Source organism: Melozone crissalis, unplaced genomic scaffold (genome assembly GCF_028551555.1).
Source record: "Melozone crissalis strain CALT ecotype California unplaced genomic scaffold, PUWL_Pcris_2 ptg000075l_1, whole genome shotgun sequence".
In the NCBI taxonomy this organism is placed as follows: domain Eukaryota; kingdom Metazoa; phylum Chordata; class Aves; order Passeriformes; family Passerellidae; genus Melozone; species Melozone crissalis.
Genome location: NW_026535852.1, coordinates 703,060 through 729,545, shown reverse-complemented (window position 1 = coordinate 729,545; position 26,486 = coordinate 703,060). Strand labels below are relative to the sequence as shown.

Below are 26,486 nucleotides of genomic sequence, written 5' to 3'. Positions count from 1 at the left end.
CTTTAGGAGAGTGCAGGGTAGGGAAATGAAGAAATAATCACAGATAATATGGCTGAGGTTGAGGCACAAAACAAAGACACATGGAAGGGCTTATCCACTTAACCAAAATTAAGAATTGTGGTGAACTGTGCCTAAAAATACACATGCCATGTTTTGATAGTGTGGGTGAGACAGGTCCAAAGCTGAGCACCGCTGTTTTTTAAAAAGGTATTTTCTTGGCAATAACAACAAAAATGACACAAGCACTGCTAGTGAGGGGAGCAAGATGAATGGTGAGAATCAGAGGGGAAGAATAGAATTTCTGGGTTTTGTTATCTTTAAAGCAGTTGTATCTCTCCAAGAGGGAGATAAGGGAGGCAGAAACAGAATTATTGATGAGTACGTGTGCAGACAAGAAAGAAGGAACATACCTGGGTGCTGTGAGCATACCAATATCACTGGCCAGGAGCAAAAGTGCTGCTGATAGTGTAAATATAGAGATAACACCGAGGCCAAAACAATACCCTGGGCACAGTGCTAAAAGCAGCACCTCAAAACTGCAAAGAACTTGAGCAGCCAGGCTGGGAAGGAGGTGAAACACCATGAAAAAGAAGAAGGAACAAATTACTGGGTCAAACACAGCACTGGGGATGTGATTCCTGGGCAAAGCAAGGAGGACACAGAGCAAGAGCACTGAAGGGCAAAGTGCTACAGAGCAGCTCATCCCTTGATGCTTGGGGATTATCATTAAGGGCACATTTCTTTCCTGCAGCGTTTCTTTCTAGCTCGGTGCACTCCTAACTTGGTAAATTCCACTGACTTGTGTCTGGGGTTCTCTTCCCAGAAGGGGAAAGGCAGAAACAGAGGAGGGTGAAGGAACAAAGTCTGATGTGCAGAGAAGCTTAACGCCACCATTTTTCTGTGTTACAGCAGCTACAGCAGCACTGCTCACCCAAGAAAATTAATATTTTGACCTTACAGGCTTCAGCTGTAGAATAAGCAGCACCAGGGAAGACCCTGAAAACAAGAGAATGGAAGTGCTCAGTGACCACAGCCAAAACAAATTACAGGGCAAGGATGAGAAGAAGATGTAAAGGCAGCAGCAGCAGCAGTCCATAGGACAGGAAAATGCTTCAGATGTCATTGCTTCAAGGCAAATGTGGGTGCCAGCTCTTATGGTAGGGAGACATTTTAAGCTTACAAGGAAATGCATAGAGAAAGAGAATTCACAGAATCATTGAGGTTGGAAAAGACCTCCAGGATCATCAAGTACAGGTTTGACTGATGCCCACTTTGTCCCCAGCCCAGAGCACTCAGTGCCACCTCCAGGTGTCACCTGCAGGGATGGGTATCACAGACAACTTTTATGAAAAATCCTTTCCTTAGGATTTTTTCCTCCTGAGTAGCTGGGAGGCCTCAGGAACAAAATGTAAACAATGATTATCTGCTGCTGTGAAATGCAACAGGTGCATCTGTGATTGGCCCATGTTGGATGTTTGCAATTAATGGCCAATCACAGCCCAGCTGGCTTGGACAGAGAGCCTGAGCCACAAACCTTTGTTATCATTCTTTGCTATTCTATTCTTAGCTAGCCTTCTGAGGAAACCTTTTCTTCTATTCTTTTAGTATAGTTTTAATGTAATATATATCATAAAACAATAAATCAGCCTTCTGAAACATAGAGACAGATCCTCGTCTCTTCCCTCATCCAAGAACCCCTGTGAACACCGTCACAGATGGGCACTGCAAAGCTCCCTGGGCAGCCCCTGCCAAGGCCTGAGCTCCCTTTCCATGGGCAAATTGCTGCTGCTGTCCCAGCTGAGCCTGCCCTGGCCCAGCCTGAGGCCGTTCCCTCTGCTCCTGTCCCTGTTCCCTGGCAGCAGAGCCCGACCCCCCCGGCTGTGCCCTCCTGGCAGGGCCTTGTGCAGAGCCACAAGGGCCCCTGAGCCTCCTTTGCTCCAGCCTCAGCCCCTTCCAGCTCCCTCAGCCCCTCCTGGGGCTCCAGCCCCTGCCCAGCTCCGTTCCCTGCCCTGGACACGCTCCAGCCCCTCCAGGGCTCTCCTGCAGGAGCAGAACCGGGCCCAGCCCTGGAGGTGTGGCCTCACCAGTGCCCTGAACATTTCCACCCGCCCTGTCGTAGGAAACACCACCATGAAGGTCAGGTTCACAATCCATCCACTCACAGCAACCCTGAACACCCAATCCAGGGCATGGCCAGAAGGTGCCTCTTCACTGCACCAAAAACTCTTTGGGGGTTCAGGCCCCCTGGAGCAGCCTGTTTTAAATAGGACTTTATATTTGGAACTGCGAGAGACTACTGAGCAATTGCACTGGAGTTTTCTCACAACAGGAATAGCAAAGAGAGATATTATGATATTCCAGGAACAAGAAGTCAGTGGCATTTTAGGAGAAGCAGAGTGTTGGAGGTGGTAACTCTCTCTAATTTTAAAGACCTGCTCTAGGATATTTCATCTCTCTCGTGTCAATGCAAGGATTGCAGGACCACCTATGTCACAGAACTCATCTTTCAGACACCCTCTCAGTACTCACAGCACCACACAGCCCTGGCAGCATAGCTTGGTTTGAACAGACAGGTGTCTGTTTAAGGAAGGCAGGAGCCTCCCCTGAAATGGAAAATGTAAACCCCCTCCCCTCCACATTATAATTTTGAAATTAAAAGGATCTCAGGGAAAGATATGGGAGTAAGAATTACATTTCTTTAATAGGGAAAAATAAAAATAAAATTAAAATGCAGTAATACAAAACAACACTGCCAGAGTCAGACCGTGCCCTGTCCCCTGTGTGTCAGGGCGGTGTCCCAGCCCCATCCCATGGGGGCTCAGCCCTCCTGCAGTGCCAGCTGTGGCTCTGCTGCAGCAGGGATCCTGCACAAGGGGGGAGTTTTCCTCTGCAGCTCCAGGGCTGCTGCAGATGGGCCTGGGCTCCCTCTGGCAGTGCAGGGCAGCAGAAAGCTGCTCCTCTGGCAATGCAGGGGGCAAAGGCTGCTGTGCTGTGCCAGGCCCAGATTGGATCCAGGTAGGAATGCTTGGCTCCTCCCCTGGGCGGAGCATCTCCCCATGGGATGCTGGGATTGGATCAGCCCTGCAGGGACACTCAGTGGCCATGGACAGCAGAGATCTCCTGGAGGGAGGGTTGGCTGTGGGAGAGAGAAAGGAAAAACTGCCACAGGAACAGCAGAGAACTGCCCCAGCTCTGACAGGTAACAGAATATCCCCATTTCCAACCTAAGACACAGCACTGACACCAAAGGAACAGGTAAGGAGGAAAAGTTCTCCACCCGTTCTTCCTCTGGAGATGAAGCACTGCCAAAATTTTCCAGCACAAACTGGGAATCAGAGGGTGCCGGCAGCAGTGTCCAAGGGCACTACAGCACCACACTGTATATGTGAAGAGTAAAATATGAAGAGTAATTTGCGCATCCCCAGGACTGTGATGAGCCTGATGTGCGCACATCACCTCTCACCACAGTAATGATGAGAGCATTCATCTCTCTATGGCCACAAAAACAGCTTTAAACTGAAACACAGCAGATTTAGATTGGGTATTGGGAAAAAATTCCCTCTAGTGACTGTGGCGAGGCCCTGGCACATAAAAGTTGTGGCTGCCCCATCCCTGGGAGTGTCCAAGAACAAGTCAGATGAGTCTTGGAGCAACCTGGAAAGTGGAAGGTATCCCTGCTTAACATAAATGTTCTGCAAAGTACCAGCTTGGTCTACTTTTTCGAGCACTTATCCTGCAATTCTTTTAAAAGAATAATGCAAGATGAAAGGTAACTTTTATACAGTTTTCCTAAAGCCCCTTTACTCTTCTGTGGAGCTTTTAACTGGGAAGACAAAGGGGGTATGGAGGGAGAAGATGTGTCAGAGTGTGCCTCACATCCACATGCATCTGCAGCAAAGAGAGAACATTCATCAAAACAGGTAATGGGATTCTTCAGGAAGCAAAAAAAACCCCTTCTGCCCATGCTTCCCTCTTGGAGGAAAAAAAAAAAAAAATTGGTGCTGTAAGTTTAAAACTCTGCCTTTGGCTTGCGTGAGCTGCATTTCCTCAGCAGATTATCCCTGATCTCACTGCCCTTGGCAGCATTAGAGGGGGTCACATTTTTACACGGCTGAGCTACTTGAACAATTTCTTCAAAGTATGAAATAAAAACATTCTTTCCTTCAAAGCAGCCGTGAATGCTTTCTTCTTTATTCTGTTTGTTCAGTTTCTCTTTTTAAGTCAATAAACACTTTATACCTTGCATTCATTGCGAGAAAAAAAAAAAAAAAACCAAAAACAAATTCTACTCCATTACTCGTATCTACATTCTGTTTACAGCATCAGCTGCTGAAAATGAAGCATTTTCACATGTGCCTTCTAAGATTTGAGTGCAACCCCTAAATGATTTTCTCCCCGGCAAAAGTCCTAATTGCATTTGGCAGGAATGGAGTGGGGAGTGACATTTCTGATTATCTTCTGCCAAGCCTCAAAGAGCTGCTTTGTCCTCTTTCCCAGCTCCCAGGAGAGAACCAGTGCAGTAAACACCATCTCCTTAGGTACTACAAGTAGCAGCAGCAGACATATTTGCAAAGGTCACCTAGCAGAAGGCATTCCTGCCAATTCCCCTTCAAATCCAAATGCTTATTATGAACTATTTAAAGCTGAGCCTGCTTATACAAGGTGGAGTGAACCCAAATTATGTGTTATAGCTCTCTTTAAAAAGGGGTAAGATTTGCCCAAGTGTTAATAGAGTGCAGGAGATGGATAAAGGTATTGCTAATATGAGGTAACCAAAAACATTATTCAGTCCTTTCACACAAACATTATATTCAGCCTACAAGAAAGAGACCCTGGAAAGATGAAGCAGAAATTCCTGAGTGCTTTTCCTCTTTGGAAAGTGTATTCTCTCATACAAGTCTAATAAAGGAGATTACCTCCAACACTGAGTCAGCTTCTATTTCTTTTTTTTTTTTTCATTTCCTAAAGAGACTAATAGGATTTCCCGTACTAAATCCTGAAAATCATATTCCAAAGCAGCACCACCCAAACCATTGTCATGGGGACCAGAGTAGAAGGTGAAACCCTAAAGGGTTTTTTTTTGTGCTACTTCAGAAACGGTTAAAATGCAGTCAATAAACTTAGAGACTAGGAAAGAAAAGACCTCTGAGAATCCAGAAGGTCTCATTGCTCTCAAAATAATACAGAGCAGATTCCTGCATGGAAAATCTTAATTAGTTACCAAACCGCTTCATCCAGGGCGCGTCGGATTCCTGCGCTCACATTCCTCATTTGGGGAGAAGTGCTCAGAGCTCCTGTGCTCCTGTCCCTGCTCCTGCCACCCCAGCAGGGCAGGAACACCCTTCTTCCACCCCAGTGGGCCAGGAACACCCTTTTTCCACCCCAGCAGGGCCCTTTATCTCCTCCAAGTCACGTCACTATGCAGGTCCCTATAGTGAGAGTCCCTGAGAGTCCCTGTAGAATCTATGTATTGGATAAGTGGGTCCTAGCTATTCTAAATGAGCTACAGCTGTGAAGTCCTTAGTTGGGCAGCAGCTGTGGCTCGTGAAGATAACGGGGATAACGGGGTGGGTCGAGAGCCCTGGAGGAGCCCCTGTGGAAGCCATGAGGAACTGCACAGCAGAGAAGAACTGCATGGTAGAAAACCAGCTAGAAGGTATGGACTTTAAGAATATAATAACAACAGTATGGGACTCCAGGAATACGAAATACAACAAGATAACAACAATTGGTGACCCCGATGTGATAGAGATAGGCAGCCTTAAGAGATGTGGAAGATAGGGTAGCCTAGAGCTGTGGAGAAGAACTTAGCTATTGAATCAAGGAGCTGTGGCAGCCAGGAGCTGCGAGAAGTATGGCCTTTAAACAAGAAGCTGTGTGTGTTGTACGAGGCCATTGAGTCTCGGGATAAAAACATGTATTGTAAAGAAATGTATATATTGCACTTGAATATCTATATTGTATTTGAATGTATCTGTTAGTAATAGAAAAAGGGGGAAATGTGGAGAGAGTCCCTCCCTGTAAAATCTATGTATTGGATAAGTGGGTCCCAGTTATTCTAAACAAGCTACAGCTGTGAAGTCCTTAGTTGGGTAGCAGCTGTGGCTTGTGGGGATAACTGGGATAAAAGGGGGGTTGGTCAAGAGCCCTGGAGGAGTCCTTGTGGAAGACATGAGGAACTGTGATACAGAGAAGAGCTGTATGGTAGAAAACCAGCAAGAAGATATGGGCTTTAGATATGGGACTCTAGAAATATGATAATAACAATAAGATCTCAACAGGTCCCTTTCTCTTTGTGCTGTCACAGCTCCTCTGTCCCCCCCTGATCTCTCCAGGTCCCTTCAGCTGGAGCTGTCCCCCTCCCTGCACTGTCCCTGGAGTCCTTTGTCCCTGGAGTCCTTTGTCACTCCTGTGATTTCTGCCCAGCAGCAGCTCCAAGGAAATTCTGACCCAGCCCCGCAGCAGGACCAAGGAGCTTCCACCAGCCAGGAGATGGATTTGGTGCAAAAGGGAGGAAAGGAGCTGCCAGATGGGCTGCACTGAACACATGGAAACTGATTTTTGTAGGAAAATAACCATACTTATATTTGGTTTGTTATATATACCTCATAGGCTGATTTCCTTTGAGATTTGGGGTTTTTTTGTTGGTTTTTTGGGGGGGGTTTTGGGTATTTTTTTGGGGTGTTTTGGTTTTTTGGTGGTTTTTGTTTTGTTTTGTTTGGTGGTTTTTTTGTTTGGTTTTTTGGGTTTTGTGGGGTTTTTGGGTCTTGTTTTTTTTGTGGTTTTGTTTTGTTTGGGGTTTTTTTGGGGTTTTTTTGTTTTTTATTTTGTTTTTTTGGGGGTTTTTTGGGTTTTTGGGTCTTGTTTTTTGGTGGTTTTTGTTTTGGTTTTTTGGTGTGTTTTTTGTGTTTGTTTTTTCTTTAGGTTTTTTTTATTTTTGGGGTTTTTTGTGTCTTGTTTTTTTGGTGGTTTTTGCTTTGTTTGGGTTTTTTGTTTGTTTTTGGGGGGGATTGGGGGTTTGGGGGGGGTTTTTTGGGTCTTTTTTGTGGTTTTGGTTTGTTTGGTGGTTTTTTTTGTTTGTTTTTTTGAGTTTTTTTGGTTTTGGGGATTTTTTTGGGTTTTTTTGGTTTTTTGGGGGTTTTTTTGGGGGGGGAGTTTGGTGGGTTTTTTTTGTTTGGTTGGTTGGTTTTTGTTTGTTTTTTGGTTTTAGTTTTTTGCTTATTTGTTTTGTTTTCTAGCACCTGGACATCCCAGATTTTCTTCTCACACATGAACACCCCAAACTGACTGATAATTTTTTTAAAATTTATTTTTTTCTTTAGCTACAGCACAATATGCTTTTCTCCAGTGCATTCCTCAGAACAGCCAGGAACAAACTTGCAGAAAATAGGAATTTTGAATCTCTGGTGGACCCTCAGCCCAAAAGACTTCAGCCTTTGAGTTCAGCAGTTACAAAATTCTCTAATTCAATGTTCTGTATTATCAACCAGATAATTCAATGTTCAATGTATTGGTTGATAATTCAATGTATTATCAACCAATCTAATTCAATGTTCTGGCATTATCAACCAGAAATCATGCAAACAACTCCAAGAAATATATTTCTGATGCCCAACATGAGAAATAGGGCAAACTATTTAAGAAGCCAAGACAAATTGAAGTCAAATTACCAGATCTTGCCCTTACAAGCAGCAGATCAATCTGGTTCACTTCAGTGGGCCCTGCCATTACAAGCGAGGGAAGAATCACCTGAAGTTTTTCAGGCTTTATTTTCAGCCTTCTTTCTCTTTTTGGCTGGCTGGCTGCCTGGCAGAGGCTGCAGCTCTGAAACAGCCTCCCTGATGTATTGTTTCCTGAAAACAAAGAATTCCAAGAGGCAAGCATAATTACTCTCATTGTTGGGTGCTGGAAACAAATGGCAGGAGGCATAAATTATGAGGAGACCTCTGTGTCTGATGGGGAATAATGAACTGCTGGAAAGACAGAACAATTGAAGTGCAAAGTCATGTAGCATTTCGCACATTAATAACTTAATCAACTTTCCAAGTTGACAATTTTTTACTCATTTTTTTTAGAAAGGGATCAGAGTGTGTTGCCTTAGGACATTTTTATTTTTTTCCTGGACCATTTCATTACTGTCATTATCAGGTAAATGCAGGATAGCAGTCCTTTTCCTTATTGATTTACTTAAACCATTTTTCAGCTCTATCCTGCAGAAAGCCCAACATTCACAGCTGAAAACAGTTCATTATCACTTTTTTTTAGAGTATGTGAGAGTTTTAAGTAGCATTTTGGGTTTATCATTAACACAGACTCTCAGAAGTCTAAATATACCCTGGTACATCCTGAACTGGAAGTTCACTCTGCAAAACACAATTCCATTCCACCTTTCCCTGGCATCTCAGAGATCTCCAGGGGCCCAGGAGGATGACAACAAGACCTCATTTTGCAAAGCTGATGGATGCAAACCTCTCTTTGGTACAGCAGGTTTTCCCCATGGCTTAGAAGCCAGGAATGTTTCCATGCCTGTGGACGGCTTTGCTGGTGACATTTTCATTTGTCATGCACATGTTTGCCTTCACATGCATGAACTGAGAAACTTCGACCTTTCTAAGAATTTTGGGAAAACAGAGCTCAGTTTTGGGGGTTTTTAAAATGGGTTTTGTTGGGTTTGGTTTTTTAATTTGAAAGAAATGGGATACAGAATGAGTTATTTTGAGCAAGGTCACTGGGAAGAGTGTAACAATTTTTTCCAGTGTTTTTCTATTACTAATTTGAATTTAAAAAAAAAAACTCCAACCAAAAAAAAGCCACCAAATAAAAAAACCCAAAACAAACAAAACAAAAAAAAACAAAACCAACCAAACAAAAAACCCAGAAAATAAAAAACCCAAAACAAAACAAAAAACCGCCAAAAATTCATTTTAAAAGTACAATTTCAAGACCAAAATCCAAAAATGAAAACTCAATAACTCATTGTCAGGTTGCAAATAATCTTTTATAAAAAAACAAACAAACAAACAAAAAAACCCAGGGTGTTAAAAAAATCCTTCATTAATCCCACTAATTAAATGTACTTAGGTTGTCCCTCTTAATTCTCCTTCATCCCAGGATCACTCGGGAACCTGGTTTGTGCTCAGCCTTCAGCATTTCAGATTGAATTTACTGCAATTTACTGAATTTCCAGCATAACTAAACCAGAATCCAGAAATGTACTGGCCCAGGAAGAGAGGAAAGGAAGGAATTTCAGTGCCCAGCTGGCAGTCACTGAGTTGAGTGCCCCAAGTTAAGGAAATTGCAGATTTTCATAGATTATGACCAAATTTTCCAGTCTGCAGAGGGTCAGCATCAGGGTCAGAAAGAAAGGTGGACCACAAAAAACAGCAGATTATAAAGACAGGCTGCAGGAACTAATTTGCCATGTGTGAGATCCTTAATTTCTTGAACTTTCCAGCTGAACAGCTATTGTCTAGAATTCCTTGAGGGTTCTCTATCCCAAGCCCTCCACTTCCAAGTAAATGCTGTGGAGTCCAAGCACTTCTGAAAAGTCTTAACCAAGCTGAGTGATTTCCCAGCAACAAACTATTCTTACAATTCTTACTATTAATAAATGAATAGTCCACCACTCCTGGGCAAGTGGGCTGCAGCCCCACATTTATGCCTGGGTAATCTCAGCAGTGCCTGCTCTCCCTGTGTTGTTTTTAAAGCCCTGTTGTAGTTCACTGCATGTTTAATTTTTCATAGTTTATGAATTTATAACCATTGCTGTTTGTGGTGTAGGAAGGTCTGGAATCAGAAGGTCGATATTGGATCATTTGAAGGTCTAACCCACAAATTATTTCTTCCCTGGTGCCAGATGCAGAATGGAGCTGAGGAAGCCTGCAGAACTTTCTGAGGAGAAAAAACACTTTTGTGAGAGTGGTCAATGCATTTACCACAAGCTCAGATGTGGGGCAGGAGCTCCCCAGGCAGCAATGAGTTACATCAGACCAGAAATTCCCAAACAGAAGGTGATAAACATTCAAAGTAAACATAATAATGAATATACCAATGGTGCTGTAGCACCAGGGTGCTCACGAGCCTTCTCTTAACCTCATCTCTCTGCTGCCCTTTGAGATTGTGTGGTCTGAGCAGGCTTTCCATGGACCTGCAGCTGTTTGTGCCTCTCCTTCCTTGGTTCCTGCTCCTTCCCACAGAGGAGGGATCCTGGCTTCTGCACAGCCCCTCTGCCCTAGCAATGGGATAAGCACAAAATAAGGAGCACTTTGCATCTCTGCCCTTTGAGTGGCCACACACTGTCACTGTCACATTTTCTGAAAAATCCCTTCGCTAGGATTTCTTCTCCTGGGAAGCTGAGAAGCCTCAGAAAAGAATGAAAACAATAATTATCTGATTGCTTCTCCTGTGTTTTGCTGCTTTGGAATGGGGTCTGGAGATTGTTTACCAACAGGTGAAGGTTTGATTGGTTTCCTGTGAATTGTTTTTACTTAATGACCAATCACCATCAGCTGTGTTGGACTCTGAGGAGTCAGTCACGAGTTTTTAATGATCATTCTTTTTAAGCCTTCTATCTGTATCCTTTCTATTTCTTTAGTATAGTTTTAGTACAGTATAATATAATGTAATGTAATATATAATATATATAAAGTATTATATATTGTAATGTAATGTAATATATGATATAATATAATATGATATAATATAATATAATATAATATAATAATTGGCCTTCTGAGAACATGGTGTCAGATTCACTCATTTCTCACCTCATCCTGGGGACCCCTGCAAACTCAACAACACGCCACTTTGTTAGAGAAAAAGGGATGATAAAATCATGGAATGGTTTGGATTGGATGGAAATTTAAAGCTCATCCAGTTCCATCCCCACTGCCATGGGCAGGGACACCTTCCACTGTCCCAGGGTGCCCCAAGCCCCAGTGTCCAACCTGGCCTTGGGCACTGCCAGGGATCACAGCTCCTCCAGGCAGCCTTTTCCAGTGCCTTACCACCCTCACAGGGAAGAATTTCTTCCTGACATCCAATTTAAACCTGCTCTCTGTCACTTTGAAGCCATTCCCCTTTGTCCTGTCACTGCACACCCTTGTAAAAAGTCTCTCCCCATCTTTCTTGGAAGGCCACAATTAGGTCACCCTGAAGCTTCTCTTCTCCAGGCTGAGCAACCCCAATTCCCTCAGCCTTTCCTCACAGGACAGCAGCTCCATCCCTCTGACATCTTGGCTCTACAACACCTCACATGTTCAACTGCATACCATCATTCAGAAAACTCACTGCTCAGTGACCAAAGAAGGCACCCCCACCCACAGATCCTCTACCCAAAATAAAGAGCTGGATGGTGATAAGGATTTGCACCTACATCCCCAAGCACAGAATCTTCAGCCACATCTTGCATGAGCTCTACACACAGGGCAGACACTCCATCCTTTAATAAGTCCCAGAAATGTCCATGTTCCCCCCTTTGGAGCAGGAGACATTTCAGAGCCCCAGGAATGGCACTGGAGCACCTCTCCTGAGGGGAACATTGCTCATCCCATGGGCCAGCTGTTTTATTCATGGCCTTTGAGGACAAACAGAGCCAGACCCCGTGGCCTCTGCTGCCCCTTGATTGTTTACACTCATCTTGTACAAGCAATGCTCCGCTGGAATAGGCCTAAAATATGAAAAAGCTGATTGCAAGACAGCCACAGACAGAGAAGACCTTTTCCCAGTCACGTCCAGGAAGAACAAAACCCCTCCTCTCCTTGGGGTACCAAATTCAGTGAATTAACCCTTTGCAGGTGCAGCTGGGTTTCCTTCAGGAGCATTGTGGGATTACAGTAAGGAGCAATCACTCTTGTTAAAACCAAAGTATTGATTATGCTAAGAGCAAGAACACAGAAAGCAGACACAGCAGTTTTAGGACAGAAGCCTTTGTGGCCATCTGCCCTCACCATTGTGTAACACTGGCACAGGTCAGCCTGACTCCTTCAGAAGCTGGGCACAGAAACACTTCGATCTGAGCAGTCCCCTAATAGCTTCCTCCTGGGGAGGGAGAGATCTCTTTTTAGCCACACACAGCTCCTTCTGCTCAGATCAGCTCCAGCACTTCCTCTGCATCCTCAGATGCTTTCTCTGTTCCTGCTGCTTTTCTCAGCAGGCCTGATTTAACATCTCCACAGAGCAACTCTCCCCTCTGACTGAGTTCACACACCTTGGCCACAGCACAGAGCAGCTGCATTTCTATGGTGTATTTACAGTAAACATTCTGGAAAGAATATTTACTGTAAGAAAGAAAAGAAAAAAATATACTGTATTCTGTAAATGCTGGTGGAAGGCTGTGTTATAGACACAAATGTTAATTCACTGTCAAGAGTATTTCTGTGATGCTCTGTATTCTGTAAATACTGGTGGAAGGTTGTGTTATAGACACAAATGTTAATTCACTGTCAAGTGGCTTTATAAAGCGCCATGGTGCCATCAAATTGGATTAATACAGAGTTGGATTAAAGTCTAGATTTACCTGAAAAGTTATATTTAGACAGCTGACTTTAAGGGGAAAAAAAAAAGGCTTATTCACTGATACTTAAAAATACTTTTATTATTATTTACTCAAAGAACACATATTTGGAATCACAAAACTAGAGAAAAACAAGATTCACCAAATACTGTAGAACACAAAGTGTACAGACACTTAAACTTGAGTCTATTTCTGGCATTTCATTTATTTTCTGTATGTGATACATAAAAAACACCCAAATGTGCATGTTGACTGTGGCACTCATTGCATACAGATGACTTCCCCTCTGAGGAACATCTTGGATGCAGTCACATTTGGCTCTCTGGGAGGACTTTTTTACATCTCCTTTCCCAAGCAGCTGTTCACATTGCACTTTTCAGGCCCATTCCTGCCAGCGTTCAGAAATGCACTGGAACTTCTCACCTGTACATGGCACAGCCTAATCCTTCTCAGGTACTTAAATAAATAAAGGAGCAAGGGAGGCAAGGCAGAAACCCCATTCTGCACACCCAGCCCTGCTGGGATGATGCCATTGGAGGGCAGGAAGGTGTCACACACAGCATCCCATACACAGCAGCTGCCTGATGAGCATTTACTGTGAGACTCATCCAGGGCTGTGGAAAACAGGATGAGAAGAACTTTTACCAAACAGCATGAACAAAAAAGGAGAAGTTTTCTCCTCAACACTTAAAGGCTATGCTATATCTTCTATGCTCTGAAAAGTATGCGCTCCTTGGGCTGGAATTGCTTTAGCCAGGAGTGTGGTAATGTATCTTAGCAACAGCAGCAAGGGGGAAGACTTACTGTACTGTAAAAGAATTAAAACAAAATGCACATAGCTGCTGACTGTTCTAAATACATCCCTACCACTCTGAGGGGGTGTTCAATTATACTCCTGATTACTTTTCCCATTCCCTTTTCCAAAGGGGCGGGGGCATTTCTCCACTTTTCAGCTCACCCATGAAGAGCCCCCGAGCATTTTAATTCCCCTTTGGCTTCAGCTGTGACTAGACAGGCCCTACAATGCAGCCTGTCACCATCCCAGCCACGTTAGGAAAAGCCATTACTGCAGCACCCCGGAGATAACCTCTTTGTGTGAGCCTGGCTGCCCCTCCCTCAGGTGCTCAGCTGCATTTTCCCTCTGCCTGGAGCAGGTGAGACCAGACAGAGCAGGGCTGCAATATTTCACCTTCCTACTTGTCAGGCAAACAGAAAGCTTTGTGCAGCAGGGGAACTTTGCACAATTTCACCTCTTAGCAAGGTGTGTGGTTCCCCACAAGCACAACAACCCCCTGAGAGGAAGTTTCATTTATAACCTGTCCCCCAGCCCCCAGCCAGGCCACGGTCCTTGTAGGCTTCCCTGCAGCATTTTCCTTCTTTTCTGAGAGCTCCACCAGCCAGGACAGGGTCTGCATCCCCCTCCTGCCATGGATGCAGGAGGAAAAGCATCCACCTGCACCAGAAGCACTGAACTGATCCAAGGGAAACCCTACAAAGGGCTCCAGATTTGAGGTGACAGAGCCAGAGTATCAAAAACATCAATAAAAAAAAAAAAAAGTGAAAACACTTCTTTTCCTTCAGCAAGAGAAGGTGGGCCGCCACTTTCTTTTTAAGGATTATCCTCTTCAAGCAACTCTGACAAATGCCTACAGTTAACAGCCTTACCCAATTATCCTTCCCCCCAAACAGCCTTCCCAGGAATGAACACTGTCTGCCTCTTAATAAAACTTCATTTAATACCTGCGAAACACCTGGAAATCTTGTGGACAATTACTCCAGCTCCAGGAAGGGAAGGGGGGGAGCTCTTTCAATTTACTCTGGCAGAGGAGGGATCTCAGTGCACAGAGTTCTGCACAGATTTACACACAGGGAGAGACCAGGTGGCTGCCTAGGACAGCAAATTGATCAGGGGACACCCAGAGTACACATGACTTCAGCCGGATATTTTTCAACTTTATCTACAGCTGAGGACTGGGGGAGGAGCCAGAAACAGCCACAGAGTGACTCTGCTTAGACTTGCCCAGTGTTACATTTCATTTTTGGACTCTCCGCTCCGTCCAGCGATCCATCAGGGCGCTTCCATTACTCCAGAGATGTCGAGGCTAATTCCACCCTAAGTGTTCCCATCTTTCAAAAGGCTCACTTGGCTGCCGTTATTAATTCCGCGCATGATGAAGACATTTAAAGCCTCGCATGCTCTCTCAAGCAGACGCCTTTGCGTGCCTCGCTCCTGCCGGTGCAGCAGCTGAATTTCCACACGCACAAACACACACACACACACAAACACCAACGGTGTGAAGCGGCACACGGGGACACTCCCGCAACCGCGACTGACCTCGCATCCCCATCTCCACCTCCTCCTGCCCACCCCAGCCCCGCTCCCGGGGGATGGCGATGCCGGAGCCCGCAGCCCCGGGTACCGGGAGGGAACCGGAGCCTCTCCCCGCTCTCCCTTTAGGCCTTTCGGAAACTTTTCTCCCCGCTCTGCCGCCCTCTCCCTTAGCAGGGCAGGGCCCAGCCGGGAAGTTTCTCCCGAGGCCGCTGGGTCGGAGCAACTTTCCCCTCACGGAGTTCCGAGCGCTCCGGCTGCCCCGGGGGCCGAGCGGGAGAAACGCGAGGAGGAGCTCGCTTCGGGGGAGGGGGAGATGGAGCCGGGGCGTGGGTAAGCCGCTCCGGGGCGTGGGTAAGCCGCTCCCTTCTCCTTCCTCCTCCTCCTCCTCCTCCTCCCCCCCCCTCGGCTGCTCCAGTCTGGCAGCCAGGCTGCCTCCGGCCGGAGCCGCCGCGCTTGGGAAGCGACTCCTCCCGGCCCCGGGATGGGGACGCCGCTGGCGGCTCCCGGATTGCTGCTGCTGCTGCTGCTGGCCGGCTCCGCGGGGCTCTGCCGGGCTCTGTTCTCCCTCCCGCTCCGCGTGTCCCACCCCGCCGCCCCCGCCGGCTCCCCGCCCGCCCCGGTGGTGCTGCGGCCGGCCAGCGGCAGCCGGCAGCAGGATGCCCCGGGGGCTGCGGACGGCTTGGCCTTGGCCTCGGATCCCGGCGGCACCCTCAACTTTTTGGCCATGGTGGAGAACCTCCAGGGAGACTCCGGCCGCGGCTACTACCTGGAGATGCTGATCGGGACCCCGCCGCAGGCGGTAGGAGCGGGCCGGGGGCTGCGGGCTGGGAGGGATGGATGGGGAGGAGGGGACCGAACTTCTCCGGGGTGGCAGCGATTCGTCCCTCACCCCTCCGGCTCCAACGCAACTTTGTCCCGGTGCTCGGCGCTGGCGCCTCCTCCCTTCCCCTTTCTCCCCGTCCCTTCCCGGGAGACGGGGCCGGTGCCCGGCGCGACTTTCCGCGGACCCGCAGGGAGGGGAGAAAGGAGAAAAGCATCCCCTGTCCTGCCCCTGCCCGGGAAATCTGCGGATCTGGTCCCCAGGATTCCTTGTAGGCTGTGTCACGGCGAAGCGAGTTGTTCTGCCAGCCGAACTGACCGTGTTTTAGAGACAGAGGATGCTTTTTTGGTTATTCTTTGCTTTTTTAAGCTGCTCTGCGTCGTGATTGGGTGCTCTGGTAGATCTTCCCGGTGCTCCCGGGAGAATCGCTCGGCATCTTCCTGCTAAACTAAAGTGATGGCTGGGCACAACCAGCCCCTTCTGTCGGGAACCCATGTGCTGCTCATTAACGGGGCAAAGAACATGTGTGCTCTGAATAGTGCTTTCAGACAAACCGTGTTGCCTTGAATCTTCCCTCTCTGCCTCCACCAGCGTGGCTGAAGTTTGTTTCGAGTTGTTTTTTTGGTTTTGGGGTTTTTTTTGCCGTTGCTCTTTCATGTGTGTCATGAGATCCCAGGAGGAGCGGAGCTGGGCTGCGGGTGGGATGACTGGTCAGCTGAGTGGGGATTAATTTCCTGAGAGCCCTCGGGGCTTTCCTTCAGAACTTTGCGTTTGCTTCAGGAGTTCAGGTCCTGAGGTTCCCAGTGTAGACAGAAAGAAAAAAAAAAATCTTTATTCTTCTGCTTAACTCCCCTACGTAATAAAAAGCCAATGAATGCCAAAATGCGCAGCCAATGGGGAGTGTTCAGCCGTCATTGCATTTTTGGATGTCTATGAGCTCTTTCTTTTTTTTGCCCCTTGAGTGTAAGAGGATTGGCCACATCATCTCTCTAATCTAAAGGTATCACACTGGGATCAATACAGGCATTGAGAAAGGCTGGCATTGTTTTATGATCAATAAGTAGAGATTAAAAAATTTAAAGAAAACATATCTAGGTCTGACATATCAAGGTGTGGCCCAGTAGCCATGGAGGCCATGAAATAATGTTTCCTCCTTGTTGAGTGATGCATATTTGACTAGTTCTGTTGGTGTGGTGTGGTGTGTGCTTCATAACTCCAGGGAACATTCAAACATTCAATATTGGTTTCTGCCAGAACTGAGGCACCAGATTTGATTGGACTAATCACCCAGTTCAGCATGTCCTAGATGAAAAAAATAACTTCAGGTAGGAAAAGTGACTATCAAGCATATTATCTCCTTACATGTCTCGGGGGATTCTGAAATGGGAAGAAATGGAGAGGGGAAAAATGTGACAGGCCTTTCATAATATGACTGGAGGTCTAAGAGGGAGAAATGTGCTGCCCTCAGTACACCCACAGGGTTCACTTATGCTCAACAGCTCGTATCACTTGTATTACAGGTGATGGAAGGTTTCAGCTAGACTTGCCTCTGATTTTTATTTTTTCCGCATAAAAAAACTCGTGCTTTGAATCTGATTGCAAAGCTTTTACTATTTTGAACTAGTTCTGACTTCTTGCAAAGTTAATTATTTTAAAGACTACCACTGGTTTAGCACATGTGAGGTTTTATTCACAAGTAGACCCACTGAGGTTGTAAGTAAGATTATAAATGCTTCTGTTTCCCAAACCAGATCTTGGTGTGTAATGACTCAGTGGAGTGCAGTTAGAATTTATTCTGTACTTTTGATGAGGATGAATTTGTTAGCTCGTTCCCTGCCTGAAACCAGAAGACTTAAAGATCACAAATGTACTTGCTGCTTTTTCTGCCTTGCAACGAGTAGTATAAAGCCACAGAGCTGCTACTGTTGGTGCTTGAATGCTTCACATGCTGCTACTAAAAGCAAGTGTCTGGATAGTGCCAAGCGTTGGATTGTGTTAAGCTCCTTGGGCAAGCGGTTGCTGGAGTTGGGAGTGGGCTGTGCATGGTGGTGTAGAAAAGGAAAATCTTTTCCTGATTTAAATGCTCCTCCCAGCCTGACTTCGCTCCACGTCAGCAGCCGCGCTGCGAAGCGATGCTCGGACACCTTGCTCTGCTCTTGCACCCCTCCAGCTTGGGGCTTCCCAGCTTTCTGCCCGAGCCAGGCCTGTCCCAGCGCTGCCAGCCCAGGGAACTGCCCTGGGAGCTGCCCTGACATTTTGCCAAGCAGGAAGGAGGATGCTGGCAGCCAGGAGCGCCGGCGCGGCTGCGGAGCAGAAAGGTGCACGGCACAGCTGCTGCTCTGCACAGGAGCAAAGAGATGGGGGAATGCTCCCAGGGCAGTGGTGCACCAAGCAGCAGGCTGTGAGAAGAGAAAGCAGATTTGATGTGGTGGTTGCAGCAGTGTTGGTGCCCAGTGGCTTCGGGAGCGTGTGCATCAAGTGTTGGAAGCTGCTGTGCCAGAACGGGGAATGAACATTTGTGAAAGGCTTCAGCACTACAGGGCTTGCTTTGCTGCTCAGCTGCATTTTTAGAAATTTTCCTTTTTTAATTCCTGTTCTTGGAAGGAAGCTACTATGACAGAATTTCATTTTTCAGGTCGTTTAAGGCATACTTTTTGGCTTTCGTTCCAATTCTGATTTGTCATATAGCAGATAAACAGAGCACAGAGCTGCGATTCACAATGGCAGTTCTGAAACACTTGTTCTGACGGTACAAAAATAGAGCAGCTGTGTGAAGTCAAAATTTATTTTATTTCCAAGACAGGAAACTTCAATGCAGTCAATCCAGTTTTGCAAACTGTTTGCAGCCAAAGTGTATCTGATAATTTCCAGTTTTATGATACAATATCCTTCCTAATCCTATCAGATCTCCAGACCAGTTACTAGGTTGGTGTCAAGTGTTATTGCTCCCACTAATTCTTATTCATTCACATGTAGACCTACTTAAGAATTATGTGAAAGGTGAGAATGGTCTGTTTTATTGAAGGGTGTGATGTATTTGTCCCTTATTTCATGGATGTATAATTATGTGTCCTACTCCTGATGGATTATGGGCTTTATACCTGTCTGCATAGGTGCACTTCTTCCAGTTCCAGATTTAAGTAAGAGGTGGCAAGAGCCCACTATGAATTGTGTGCAGTGTTCTCAGCTATTCCTTTAAATAATCCAATGGAATTCCTTTGCTCTATCTTTTATTATTTTGCCTACCCTGAGATTATATGAACTGTGAGAAACTGAATCCAAGATCATTTAGGTTTTTTTGCTATCTTCACTGCAGTTCTCTTCATATTAATTTTTGTTTCTCCTACAAGCTTTTGACCAAAAGAATAGTCAAACTCTTTAAAAAACCTCATGTTTTTCGCAGCTTTCTTGAAGTCCATCTGGACTGCATTAAATGTTTGCAGGGACAGTACCATTGCCTCATCTTGCCTCTTGTACAAGGTGGTGGCAGTCCTGCTGATCCCACTGCATCTCCAAGCTGTGTTTTTATTAAGAACAGGTAATTTTTAATCCTGCTACTCCTCTGTGAAAGAGATACCAGGTGTACAGCCCCTGAGAGCTCCGGTCTGATAAACCACAGAAGGATCCGACTTGTGCTCTGAATGCCACAGCTCCTTTCTTTCAGTGTCAGTTCTTCATTCTGTTCATGAAGAGGCTTTTAAATCTGCTGTTTATCCTAATGGCAGTTTGTTCTGTGCACAGGGTGAGCAAAAACCCCTTCTATAAACCTGCTCCCTAGTTTTAAGGTCAGCATGGATGTTGGGTCTAACGGCCCTCGCTGCAAAACACAAACTTCAGTTCCCACATAATTGGTGGGAGGTTATCTTCCCTTCCATTTCTTCCAACTATTAAAGAGAGGAATGATAAAGAAGGATATGTATTAAAGAACTCTAGTGTGTCATGGAGTCAGAATTTATAGCTTCGTGTTTTGAGGGTGATGTACACGCACATTAACAAGTTCTGAACTTGCAGCCATTATTCCTTAATTGGTGGTAGCTCTCATTCTCTGAGTGTTGAAAGGAATGAAGATGTGAGGAAAGATTCAGCTGCTCTTGTAATCTGATTTCTGGTGCTGTGCTATTGCCCAACATGCTCAGCTCCACTTTCTTAATTTTGCTGAAAAGGGGCTCACTGTCTTTCTAGACACAAGGAGTTTTAAAATGTGATCTTTCTTTGTTCAAATATCAGAAGGCAGGCTGCATCTCAAGTCTCTCTTTCTGTCTTTTTTTTTTCTTCTTTTTTTTAGTAATTACTAAGGTCTTTTGTATTTGTTTTTGAGTGCTTTATGAAAGCTGAAGAAACAAAAGCCTGAGAAGCAAAGACAATTTCTGTGGTGCGTTGGAGTGTTTTGAGGTGGCAGTGTCAAAATCCCTCCAGATCTGTCTAGTGGAAATAGTATTGAAATGCAAAAATATTCCTGTTTCTAAATGGTGATTTGAGTCTATTTTGGTGATTGTTGTTATTGGATACCTGCAAAATAAAAAGGACAAGCACCTGGTAGTTGTAATTCAGGACTAACCCCATGAACAGCTGTGGCCTGGTGGGCTGTGATGTGTTTTTGACCCAAGACAAGCAAGCAAACATACCAGGTTTGGGTTGACCAAAAAGCCCCTGCCTTTACAAATTAGCATTTTAGCACCTTCTTCCATCCAAAATTAGCCCTGGCAAAAGAGGCTGTGTGGGAGTAGTAGAGGCTGTACTATAAAATAACCCAAAATGTGAGTGCTGCTTACACTCAATGGAAGAGGCTCACCATGGTCATTCCTCAGGATGTGCTTCTCTCCCAGAGTTAGGGATTAGAGCCCCACAAACTGTTCCTTTAAAGGAGCTTTCTCCTCTTCAGAGAAGTGATGGAAGCTTTATTATCCAGGGGTTCTGCTTGAGGCAATCCTGAATTCAGATCCTGGTGGGTCAGGGCAGGAGAGATGTTGTGAGGAGCAGGGGTGGTGGAAAGAGGTGCCAGGCTCACATTTTTTACCACTTTGCATTTCATTCCTTATCAAGGAAAAAGCATCAGTTAAAGGTGGAAAGAAGAAAGCAGAGGGCATGCAAATAACTCTTTTCCCTGAATAAAGTGTAAATTAGTTGGGATTTGGACTAGAAATGAGATGAAAATGAAACAGTGGACGAAAGAAAGCCCGTGTGGAATTTCCATGTGTTTGTTTCATTTGGATTATTAAGGAAGAAATCTTTCTCTTCTTACTTTTGCTTTTCTTGTGGTTTTTTCCCCTTTTCCCCTCATCTCTAACCAGAGGACTGTGAGCTCTAGGGACTGCATCTGGCAAGACAGATTTAAAAGCTACTACACCTTGCAGAGGTCTTCATTTCCTTGAAGAGCTCTTACGACTTCGAGTGTGTGAGGACACCTTGGCTATTACATTTCCTCCACATATTATAATTTTTGAAATGTCCTCACTCAGTGTAAGTGAAACGAGTCTGGCCTGAAGTGTTGTCTGGTCATTGTCAAGTACAGCTCTGTTTGAGAAAGGAAGCTGCTACAATGGCTCTCACATGTGCCTCTCCAGTGGGAGTCAGACAGACCTCTCTGCCCCTTTTCCTACTGGCTGTAAAATACAGATTTCATCATACAAACAACTTGTGTAAATAAGTGAAGGAACTTGTTGCTTCTATTTCAGCACAGATTAGGGCTGGAGATCAAATCTTCAAAGTAAAGGAGGCAGCTCTCAGCTGCCTTAAAGAAGGAAGTGTTTTTTTCCTGCTATTGACAGGCCTGTCTTGCTGCTTCCCAGCCTGGGTTTGCTCTGTAGATCCAAGCTGATGAAGCAAACACAGAACATGTTCTAAGGTCACTTTTACACCTGAATTTCTATCCATCAGCTCAGTGCCCTTCAAAGCACTTGAAGCAGCCCAGGACTAGGTAGATCTTACTTTCCTTTCTGCCCGTGTCTCCATCACAGCTCCCTGCATGACTGGATCGCGGTGCTGAGGAGCTGGGCTGGCAGGACACGGCTCACTGGGGTCTTGGGATTTCTGCTGCTCAGAATCACCCTGAGATATGTTAGAAAGTCTCTTTTCCCAGCCAGGCAGTCGAAGGAGTCAGAACTCTTCAGTTCTCGGTCTCAAGGTTGTTTATTGTATCTTATCTATAAAATTCTTTCTCCTGTCCAGCTGAGGTCTACTTAGCAGGACAGTCCAGGCACTCTGCCTGCCCTGGGGCAATGTTATGTCTTTATACTAAAAACTACTTGTACAATATTTACAATTACTTTCCAATACCTATCACCTATGTTAGACAGTGAGCTTCTACTCTAAACCAATCTAAAAGTGCAACCATCACCCAGAACATGGAGGTTAGGAAGAAGAAAGAGGAAGGACAGGGCACGCTCAATTCCTCCATCTTGGAACCCTGAGCCTCCATTCTAAAAACCTCAAAAATCTATTTTTCACCCTGTGACAAGCTATTATTCTACTTAAACTCTCTCGAGTGGTAATTCTTCATTCTTCAGGTGGTAATTTGCTCCATGGGTTAAAAATCAAAGTCACAGGTGTCTTGGGCTCAGTGCCAAGGTCTCTGAGCCCCCTGGGCAGGGTCTCGAGCCCTCCAGGGCAGCCAGAGGAATTTCCTGGGTTCCAACAATGCCAGGCTCCTGCATCCCTTGCTGTGCCAAGCAGGAAAACCAAAGCTGTGGGGTTGGTGCAGACTGGAGCTGCTGTGGCTGCCATTAATCTCTGGCCTGGCTGGCAGCAGAGTGGCCTGAGACAGGTTGGCAACAACACCCGAAGGGATCTGTAGGGTGCATGGGGAAGCCCTCTGGATTTGGGAGCTCGATGAAGCTGTGGTTACGTGGTGCTGAGCGGACCTTGGCAGGCCAGAGAAAGAATTTTATAGATAAGAAACAATAAACAACCTTGAGAACAAGAATAGAAGAGTTCAGACTCCTTCTTTAACTGCTGGGCTGAGAAAAGAGACTTGTACCTATCTCGGGGTCACTCTGAGCAGCAGAAATCCCAAGATGGCATCACCTGAAGAGCCTCACCCAGGAGCTCTGGAAACTTCTCCTCCTTAGGCTGAGAGCAGTTCTGCTGCCCACAGGCCCAGCCAGTTCAGCGGCCCTGCCCCAGGTGTGGCTCTCTGATGGATTTTTGGCCATGCGCATCCCAGAGGGGCCACGTGGCAAAGTCAGCCCTGGAGCCTTCAGGAAGCCTCGGGCCGGAGTCAATGTTTGCTCCCTCTTTTGCCAAAGGCTGATAAAACAGCACCTTTTTTCCCCCTGGTCTCACTCCTCCCTCAGAGTCCTTTCCTCATTCTTCATTTTGCCTCTTTCCCACTGCTCTCACTGCCTTTTTTATGTCTAAGAGTATTTTACAAGGAGGGCAGCTGGGGATGAATGTTCTAGACTTTTATTTTTTAAGAGTCTTTCTCTAGCAGATGAAACCTGTGGGGTGTTATGGGGAGGGAAGTTGAGGAAAACAAGCTAGATGGGGGAAAAAGATCTTATTTGAGTGAAAATTACAATTCACTGAATACAATTAATGTGTCATAATTAGGCCCTTTTGAAGGGAATCTGTTAAGACAGTAATTGCACTCTGCAATCCTTTTTCCCCCTCACCACTGCTTACTAATAATTTGATATTGTGAAAAACAAATTACTTGTAGATTTTGTCCTCTTTGCTCAGCTTGCGAGTACTAAAATTAGTTGATTTTATTTAGCTTTATGGTTGGCTTATTTTTGTACCTATTTACTAGCAAAAACTGCTATTAAGCTAGATTGCAATGTGTTCAGGGAAAATGCTGCTCTCACATCCTGGTCTGGCCTTATTTTAAAAGAGGAAAGGTATTAAGGCTGCAGCAACACTTGGTAAGCTTCTCCTCCCTAAATACAGAGAAGAATCCATCCTTAGGGATCCAAAAACTGGCATTTTTGCTTTAAAGAAAAAGACATGACAACTCAAGAACTGAGAGTCACCTTTCCACTTGAGGGAGGGATTAAAGGCCAGCTCCTGCCATTTGACAGGGGAGAAATAATTGGATGCTTTTTGTCAGCCATCCCTCAGATAATTCCTTGATATTTGTGAGTGGATCTGCCTGTGAGAGTGGCTCTCAGCAGAACACCTTGGAGCCCACCTAGTGCTCAGGTCAAGGCCAGATGTGAGAGTTTTTTCACCACCCAGGCTCTTTCTGCTTCCTACTTTGCTTCCTTAAGAAGCTTCACACCAGAGAAGATCAGGATTTGGGGTTTCTACAGGAACAAAAGGCATCATATGTCATTTGTCATCATACGGGTGCTTGGATCCTGCATGTGCCAACTTGAACATTTTATTGTGGCATTTGGGAAGAAAAGAATTTGAGGAATGCCATTGGCAGAGATAGTTTTGGCATAGAATATAAAATAGTGGGGTGTTTTGTTTTGACTGCAGGATTTGGATCTGTTTTCAAAATTGTGACTTTGTGAAATCTTGAGTGTGATGGTGTTCACAGGGTTTTTTGGCTGAGGGAAGAGATGAGGATCTGACTCCATGTTTCAGAAGGCTGATTTATTATTTTATGATATATATTATACTAAAATTATACTAAAAGAATAGAAGAAAGGATTTCATCAGAAGGATAGCTAAGAATAGAAAAAAGAAGGAATGAATAACAAAGGTTTGTGTCTCAGACAGAGAGTCTGAGCCAGCTGACTGTGACTGGCCATTAATTAGAAACAACCACATGAGACCAATCACAGATGCACCTGTTGCATTCCACAGCAGCAGATAATCATTGTTTGCATTTTGTTCCTGAGGCCTGTCAGCTTCTCAGGAGGAAAAATCCTAAGGAAAGGATTTTTTCATAAAAGATGTCTGTGACACTCAAGGGAGGTTTTTTCCTCACTTTTTTATCTATGTAAATGGAAACTTTACTTCCATAATTCCACTATGACACCTGTTGATACAGAAACCTTGACTGTCAGTGTCTGCAGTATAACAAAGTAGCAGTTGTGGCATCTTTTCAAGGCCAGGTTGGACGGGGCTTTTAGCAGCCTGGTCTAGCGGAAGGTTCCCTGCCCATGGCAGGGATTGGAATGAGATGATTTTTAAGGTCCCTCCCAACCCAAACCATTCCATGATTCAAGCCAGAGCACACTACAGCAGCTTGAGCTGTTCAGGGCAGTATTACCGTGCTGCTTGAGCATGGTTTGGAAAGGCTGTGCTTTTATTCACTGTGCTGTTGGTAGATGTCTGCTACAGCAAAGAGTGAAGTGTGAGGCGTGTCAGAAAAAATGATTCATCAATCCTACCTTTTCTCTGAGTAAAGAGATTTTTATTTAATTCATTCATTTTTCTTCTCAGCCACTCTTGGGTTGCAAATAAGACAGAAGAGTTCAAAGGTGGCCACACTTCCCAAAAGTCTGGGAGCTGCTGGGGCAGTGCAACATCTGATGCAGTCACAGTACCTCAGCTCAACTGTCAGAGAATAATCTTCTCATTACTTCTCAGCAGCAAAGTCCTTCAGGGAATAACACAAACATTTCACATGATCCAAAGTGCCAGATTTTTGCATTTGAACCGCTGAGATAAACCATGTGGGGGATGGGGAGGGTTCACAGGATTTCTCAGGAGCTGTGGTTATGAACGCTGCTGCGTGCTACATTTTCCAGCTAAAATTAACTTCCATTTGCACTCTGCTGAGCCTTCAGGTTTACCTTGAATGACCTTTGGCAAGTGACCAGATGCAGCTTTTTGTCCAGGTTTGGGAGCTTTTCTCTGTGGCAGTTTTGCACAACAGCATTTGAAGTTGACAGTGGGCAAAATTCCACAATTCCAGTGCCCTGAGCACCATCAGCTCCAGTGGTGTGAATAGAAGGGTTTGGGTTGAAAAGGATCTTCAAGACCACCCAATTCCAGCTCCCACCACACATCCATCATCACACAGTGGCATGTAAGCCCTGGCCAGAGTAGAAAGAAGCTTATTCCTGCACTGGAATAAGGAATGGGAGAAATGGGTTGTGGGGAGCTGCTGTTATGGCGTGTCCTGGCAGACTTTATCAACCCGAGAGCATAACAAAGTCTTTTAACTTCCTGCCCTACAAACTCAATCTGGTATCTGGAAATGAAGCTGTGTTCCTGCATGCCTCTGTGTTCTCCTGTGTAATCAAGATTTTTATAGTGGAACTTGGTTAACAATTGTAATGATGTATGAGCCACGGGCGAAGCTGGTTCATTTCCCAGAGCTGCTGCCTCTCCAGTATTAGCCAGGGGAAAGAGGAAAGTATGAATGTTTGAGAAGGAGAGAGAGAAATAAACTACTCCAATAGCAGGGGAGAAACAGTGCTGCTGTTCTCTAACAGTGCTGCTTTCAAAAAAGAGAATTTCTTTTTAAAGCATATCATATTTCACTTGAGAATCAAAGCTGCCTTTTAAATTGTCCTGCCAAATTTTTAAGTAGAAGCATTAGAACAAATAGGAATAAAAAGCATGATTCTTATTTTTAATTAATCAAACACATCATTATGACATTGGTTAACAGCTTTTTTTTTTTTGCTTTTTTTTTTCTTTTCCCAATCAAATCGTCCTTCCTGCTAATGCAGAGCATAGAGCTGATTTCTGTTTGTGCCTTTGAACTCCCTTGTATAATTCCAAGGAACACCCATGATGACAATCAAACTCTGCATGGCAATATCCTAAATAGGTCAGGTGCAATGGGGAGCAAAAGCCTTCCGTCTGTTGTATTCCCTTTATTAATTGCCAGGGAAATAAAACCACTGGAGTTGCATCACCTTGTTTGTGCTCTGGGACCTGGGACTCCCTGTGCACATTCCTGTGGCCACCAAAGATGGCAC

General features: G+C 45.3%; 1 protein-coding gene across 1 annotated transcript in view; it reads left to right on the top strand.

Annotated features, from left to right (window-relative positions):
- Nucleotides 1–15,327: 15,327 nt before the first annotated feature.
- Nucleotides 15,328–26,486, top strand: part of BACE2 (beta-secretase 2) — a 56,295-nt gene continuing 45,136 nt past the window's right edge. Inside the window, exon 1 of the mRNA XM_054290047.1 lies at nt 15,328–15,645. Coding sequence (XP_054146022.1) covers nt 15,328–15,645 — 318 coding nt within the window. The remainder of the gene's footprint in view (nt 15,646–26,486) is intronic.